Source organism: Triticum aestivum, chromosome 3B (genome assembly GCF_018294505.1).
Source record: "Triticum aestivum cultivar Chinese Spring chromosome 3B, IWGSC CS RefSeq v2.1, whole genome shotgun sequence".
In the NCBI taxonomy this organism is placed as follows: domain Eukaryota; kingdom Viridiplantae; phylum Streptophyta; class Magnoliopsida; order Poales; family Poaceae; genus Triticum; species Triticum aestivum.
This window is the reverse complement of record NC_057801.1, coordinates 660,988,206-660,995,371: the sequence shown is the minus strand read 5'-3', so window position 1 is coordinate 660,995,371 and position 7,166 is coordinate 660,988,206. Positions and strand designations below refer to the sequence as shown.

The 7,166-nt window shown below is 52.1% G+C and overlaps 1 protein-coding gene across 1 annotated transcript; it reads left to right on the top strand.

Annotated features, from left to right (window-relative positions):
- Positions 1–5,469: 5,469 nt before the first annotated feature.
- Positions 5,470–6,958, top strand: LOC123065992 (uncharacterized). Its single transcript, XM_044489169.1, has one exon. The coding sequence runs from the start codon at positions 5,701–5,703 to the stop codon at positions 6,694–6,696; it is 996 nt and encodes a 331-aa protein (XP_044345104.1). The 5' UTR covers positions 5,470–5,700; the 3' UTR covers positions 6,697–6,958.
- The last annotated feature ends 208 nt before the right edge of the window (positions 6,959–7,166 follow it).

Genomic DNA, 7,166 nt, shown 5'->3' with positions numbered 1-7,166 from the left:
CATTCCTACGGTGTCCGGGAGTTGCACAATCTCATGGTCTAAGGAAAAGATACTTGACATTTAGAAAAACTTTAGCATACGAACTACACGATCTTGTGCTAGGCTTAGGATTGGGTCTTGTCCATCACATCATTCTCCTAATGATGTGATCCCGTTATCAATGACATCCAATGTCCATGGTCAGGAAACCGTAACCATCTATTGATCAACGAGCTAGTCAACTAGAGGCTTACTAGGGACATGGTGTTGTCTATGTATCCACACATGTATCTGAGTTTCCTATCAATACAATTCTAGCATGGATAATGAATAATTATCATAAATAAGGAAATATAATAATAACCATTTTATTATTGCCTCTAGGGCATATTTCCAACACAAGCAACGTGGAAGAAGGACTCCGAGGCTGAGCACATAGGCGGCAGAGCGCCAACGCACCGCCACCAGACGAACTCCGACCACGCCACCAACCGCCGCCAAGCAACCAAAGCATCACATCCACCCCAAGCTCACTACGAACGACACCCCCAAGAGGGTGACGATGCCCGGAGCGCCGCTGTCGCTCGATCCAGCAAGGATTTGGGCTTTCGCCTGGCATACGAGCTGAGTGGAAGGAAGAGGGGAAGGAGGCGACCTGGACGGCGCCTACAAGAAGGGTACGGCGCCCTCGGGCGTCGCCACTATCGTAGCCAGCACTGCTGGCCTCGGATTTCTCCGGAGCCACCTCCCACCGCCAGCCGCCAAACAAGTACAACTCCGGCGACAAAGGCCGCCCGAAGCAGGACCATCGGAGGCAGCCCTGGTTGAAGTAGACGGAGGCCTTCAGATCTGGATCGGGCGCCGCCGAGACGCCCGCACCACATCCGCCACCCGCCGCCGCCTTGCCGCCCCCGCGGCCGAGGAAGAACGGCCAGCACCAACGAGCACCGGTCACCGCAGACCCGGCGTCGATCCACCAGCCGATGCCACCGCCATGGATCCAAAGCCCCCCGAGGAAGAACAGGGCGGCCAGATCCTCGCCGCCACCTTCACCGGCGGCCGAGCTGCGAGCCGGCGGCCACCTCCGGTGGCGACGAGGGAGAGGACAGGTGGGGGAGAGGGACGGCGGCGAGCTAGGGTTACGCCCCCCGAGTCACCCCTGTGGGAGCAACGCGGGGGCCTGTTTCGCCGATGTTAAATTCAGGAAAGAATTCACACAGATTAATGTCACAGATGCGTTAACATAATAGTACCAGCTTGTATTTGCATCCTGATTAGTCAGGCAACTCAGGGCGGTTTTTTGTGACATGATTCTAGGCATTCTCTCATAGCTCTAACCTGCTCCTCAAGTTGTCAAGATCGGGTCTGAGTTCCTCCATTTGCTATGATCGAGCTCTAATAGTCTAGTTGAGCAAAGGCCCTGAATGATCCGGTTCAATTGCTTGCGGTGTATATAATGCACACAACTCTAGTTTCTGGTTGGCGGTATAGGAGATTATGACCTCCCCTTCTATGCCTTGTGGTAATGATTTCTCTGGAATTACGACCTTTACCCCCTCCCTTCTCTATAGGAATGAACTTCTCCTCGCCGACCACTCGCACTATACTTAGGTTAGGTGCAATATGTGACTTAGGTTGGGTTAAGAAAATTTCTTGCTTCCAATTTTGTTTGCCAAAAAGACAACTTTTCTGTCTCTTGATTTTGTCAATTCATTTCACTGATTCAATAAATGATTATCAAGCTGTTCACTCTCATCCCGGGATGCTAGTGGCTTTTGTTTTAGGAGTAGACGGTGGTGTTTTGCTGACCCTCGAATCGGCCGAGGACTCTACTACCTGGAACTCAATACGATTCAACAAATCAAAATTGCTTTGCTAAAGATACATGTTCTGCTATTCGGCCTTCATAGCATTTATTTTTATTAAAAAAGTTTTGAAAGTAGTTCTTTGGAACAAGGCAAAAGATTTGCCATTTCATTGATTAAGAAAGAAATTTTAGAACAAAGCTGCGTTGCAGCGAGAATAGAAAAATGACTACTCTCGCGGCAGTACAATACCCAAAATGCTTGGCACCTGCCAAAGCCCAGAGAGACACCTCCTCTTTAATAATGGTAATGAGAACCATTGAAGGGACGGTCGTGTTACGAAAGACTCTAGCACTACGTTCCAACCAAATCTTCCATGAGATGAGCATCATCAAAGAGGCCAACGCCTTGGGAGGTCCATACCGGATGTGAATGTTGCCGGTCCACCAATCTCTCACTGAGACCCTCGTCGTCCAAATGGCCGTGTTGATATGTTGCATGCCAGGCCACAGAAGAATGTCGTTCCACACACGAAGTTTGAATTGGCAATGGATAAGATTTTTGTGGCGAACATAATCAGGTGTTCTACTCACGTGTGAAGTTTCATGAGAAAATGACATCGGTGTTCTTCTGGCAAAAACAAAAACAAAATTGCAACTTCGAAAAACTTGAATAGTAACTTCTATATATAACCGATTCTGTTTTTCTTCACATAGAAGACCACAAAAAAATGATTTCTTTGCAAAATATTACACGTGAGTATAACACTGGAGCATATTAGTTATCAAAAAGTATCAGAATTGTGTGACCCTTTATATACTTTTTCTTAATTAGGGTGTTATGTGATGGCAAGTATTTTTTTCATGCACGGTTGTATGTGGTGGCGAGTCTTTTTCCATGTATGGTTGCATATTAAGGTGGGCTTTATCCTATTCATAATTGTATGATGATATGGCATGCTTGCATGTTTATGTGAATACATAAGATTACCTAAAAAAAGGTAAATACGTAAGCTAGTGGGGGAGTTATACTACTCTCTCCATTTCTAAATACAAGGCTTTTTAGATATTTCAATATGGACTACACACTGAGCAAAATGAGTGAACATATGCTCTAAAGTATGTCATTCACATCGGTATGTAGTATATACTGAAATCACTAGAAAGACTTATATTTAGGAACGGAGTAGACATTAGCCTCTTCTTTTCCGCACGTGAACTCCTTGAGAAACAAGTTATTTTTCTGAGATTTTTTTTGTGAATATATTTTTCTGAGATATATAAAACGGAGCAGCAAACTGGATGTAAATACTGTCAAGTCTCTGGAGGCCCACGATACCTGAGCCGGTTGGGTCGTACTCGTACCGCTCATCCTCGTCAGGCCCACTGTGCCGTGCCACAATCCCCAAAATACTGATACGGATACAATCATTACAAGGCGAGCCCGTCAGGTCCATTCAGTTGGCTGATGAGTGGCGTCGACAGTACACACGCAGCACAGCGCCCAAACCCTAACCCTAACAGTACGCGCCCCCCAATCATAGCACGGCCTGGGGAGCCCGTGCAAGCAATCCCATGGCCATTTCTGTCGATCGATGATCCATGGACGTGCCGGACGGATTCACCGCATTCAAATCGCGTGCTTGTGGGGTTACGATTGGACAGCGCAGCAGGACGACCTAGTAACAACACCCAAACCTCGCCAGTAAGATCCCTAACATATCCCTCCTGTCACTGTCGTGTCAGTGCTCTTCATCTGCCACTGTGGCAGGAGAAGGAGCACGCAAGTCAAATCTGCGGTTGATGGCTCGTTAAGTTTTTCCTTCCAACTTGATGGTTCGGTTAAGCTTAATTGCATGTGGTTAAGGCCAGCGAGACACGACGGATCGTGCGTGCGTGCCCCTGGCTGGTGGGTAGCCCAGTACCGCGGTACGTACGTACCTCGCCGGGCCACATGAACGACATAGCGATGATCGATGATGGAGGGACCGTACGTACGTGCGGACGCACATCAAGGTGGCGCAGTGCTCCGGGGTTGGAACATGTACGCGCCGTCGCCATCGATGGCACTCGAGAGCAGTACTAGGAGCTGGACGAAGCAGTGGCATGTCAGTCAGAGAGCTGAGACTCGAGAGCCGTACCGTACGTGCGTCTGGGCCTTGCGTCTCGGCAGGCCGATGGCCGGCCCCACCGTACCGGGGGGTACGTGCGCGGGAAAGACGGGACGCGATCGGGTCGGGTGCACCGAACCGCGCGCGTAGCAGGGCCGTAGGCGGGACAAGGCGCCGTGCCCGTCTGGGCCGGCTATTGATTGCCGGGCTCGAACCGGGCCGGCACACGGCTGGTCATGTCGATCGTCGCTGTGCAGTACAACTATTGCGTGCTTGTATGCGTACGTACTGCTACATATACCCCTAAAAAAAACGTACTGCTACATAACATGAGTACGCACATCGATCGCCTGGCTCCCAGTCCAGTCCCCAGCTGCTGTGGTCACGGTATCAGGCTCCTATTGGAGATCGGCTGGCCCCGCCACGCGCGCTGCGCTGCGCTGCGCTGGATCGCATGCCATGATTGTACGTCGTTGCAGTCCGTCGACAGGCAGATCTGGACGGACTGGTGCACTGTCCTGCTAATACCGGCAGCCGCCCCTGCCTCCAGGATATCTACCCATCACACTCCACGTACGTTTACTGCTCGATACTCACTCCGATCCGTTCCTAAATATAAGTCTTTGTAGAGATTTTACTATGAATCATAGTGAAATCTCTTCAAAGATTTATAGTTTTTAGGAACACAGAAAGTATATACTGAAAAATCAAACATGCATTTCTTCACTCGCCATAGGAGCCAGGCCGGCTGCTTGGTTAGTCGAATTCGTTCTGGTCCCTTCCAATATCTACGTTGAAGCTAGACGAAGACTACCGGCCGGATGATCGGTCGAGGCACACGTCCCCAGCATACTAGCTAGCCATAGCCAGCCCACCGGATCGCACATCATCGTCTCCCGCTGGCGCCGGCGCGTGCATGTTGCGTCCCGAGAGCTTAACCGTGTGAGCAAATCCCGCCCTCCCCACAGCGTACCCGTCGAAGGGCGGCCATGCATCAGACGCATCGAGCGGAGCGACAGCCAATAACAAAGTCGTATGGGCGATCCCGAGGGATTTGCGTCCCTCGCACCCCACCGCTCTCCGGGGGGACCCAGAGTTTCACGTGGCCGGCCAGTGGTGCGCCGCCACGTACCCCAGCGAGGTTGCCGCCGGCACGGCCTACCCCGGCGGCCTACGGAGCGGCCGCTCCCACCATGCCCGTGCGCGCGCTGGCAGGCCCCGTCGATCAGTCTGATACGGCTACCCCACACCGACCACGCCGTAGTAACCACTAGTAATCACTAGACTAAAACAAGAAATTCACGGTGAGGAGTACAACAATTTTACATGAAACAGTGAAAGCCTGCAGCGTCCTTGGATCAGTTGAACAGTGGTTGATGCGTCCATCATTGTGCTAACAAGACTAGTACTGTAGCCACTAAAGGGCACCTGCTGCTGCACCACTGCACTGCCATAGTTTGTTGGGGTGATTAACTAGGAGCTGCCTAATTCCTTTAACCCTAAATCAAAGCTCGGAGAATTTCCACTATACTACACTGCATCTCGGCCCAAATCTAAGCAACGCAAACTCACATGCACATGCAGGCCGCGTAATTAGCTCCCACCCCGCCGATCCATATAAGAACCCCGCCACTCCCTCCACTGCCCTCTCGCCGGCCCCCTCCCCCCACCTCCATCGATCAAGTCACCATCTATTCTCCGGTCACCGCGTTCTCCGATAAGGTCAATCCCTCTCACATCGCCCACATAGCTCCCTGGCCGCCGGCCGTAGTCTGATCGCTTCAGAAGAAGGATCTGTGAACGAGGATGTTGTCGTCGCACCCGCACGAGGCGGCCATGCTGCCGTACGTGCCGCGGCCGCCGTCGCTGCTGGTGGACCGGCGGTACAGCACCGGCGCCGAGGTGGCGCCCAACTGCCCGCGCTGCGACTCGCCCAACACCAAGTTCTGCTACTACAACAACTACAGCCTCAGCCAGCCGCGCTACTTCTGCAAGGGCTGCCGCCGGTACTGGACCAAGGGCGGCTCTCTCCGGAACGTGCCCGTCGGTGGCGGATGCCGCAAGAACCGCCGGGGGAAGTCGTCCGTGCGGTCGACGTCCGACTCTTTCTCCGGCGTCCGCGACGCGGCGTTCGGGCATGGAGGGTTCCCCGGCCCGCTCCGGCCGGACATGGTCCTGGAAGGCATGGTCGGCAACCCGGCGAACCCTGGCCAGGCGATGCACGACGTGCCCACCGCGCCCGACGGCTCGTCCATCGACCTCGCAATGCTCTACTCCAAGTTTCTGAACAACCAGCAACCGGCTGGCGACGGTAGCCTTGTCGGATCCGTCACGCCGGAGTCGGCCGGTGGGCACGTCGACGAGACGTTCGACACGTTCAGCGCCTCTAGCGACATGAGCCCCGGTGGCGTTCTGGCGCCCGCGCAGTTCGACGCGAGCCCGGATGGGTTCCTCGAATGGTCCCGACCGGTGAGCAGCGCCGACCTAAATTGTACGGCCAGCCCAGCTACCGCAACCACCATGCTGTGCACCGACGAGAGCGTGCAAGCTGCGCTCGGCGAGCTCAACTTCGCCATGGACCAGAGCTGTTTCGACTCGTTGGGGTTGCCCACGGATGGTGCCGCCGCTAACCTCTCGTCGTGGTGCTCGATCGTGCCGAGCTTGTCGACATGGGAGGAGCCCAAGTACGACTCCCTTGATTCGTTCCCTGACGACACCCTCAGCCTCCATGACGGAATCCTTGCCGCCGATCATGACTGGAGCGCCGATTGCCAAGGATTGGAAGCTCTCTACATGCCGTAATTAAATATACAGTTGCAATTCTCTTTTTTTTTGGCCAATTTGTTGTTATTTTTTGTCAGTTTGTCCCTTTTTTCTTTCTTTCAATTTGGTTTGGAGGAATTATATATAGATAGATATAATGTATGTTCTGAAGGGAGGAGGGGTGAGGCGGTAATTAAGTACTCATATGTGAAGAAATTAAGGGTCGGTATACTTGTGAGATAGATGTAATCAGGCAACACAATAAAGTTTGAAAATATTTGATTATATCGATCGTGTAAAATTGACATATTCTCATCAGTAGTTTGTGCAAGCTCCCCTATAGAACATTGTATTGAAGCTGCCTATCCAAATCTAGGAGTAGCACACTGATACTCCGGTGAGACATTGCTTGCAAGATTTGATTCTACTGCTGTAACCCCATCTTACCGCAAATTATTCTATATAGAAGCAATGACCATGCAAGCTCTCGAACTAATTAGAGTACATGG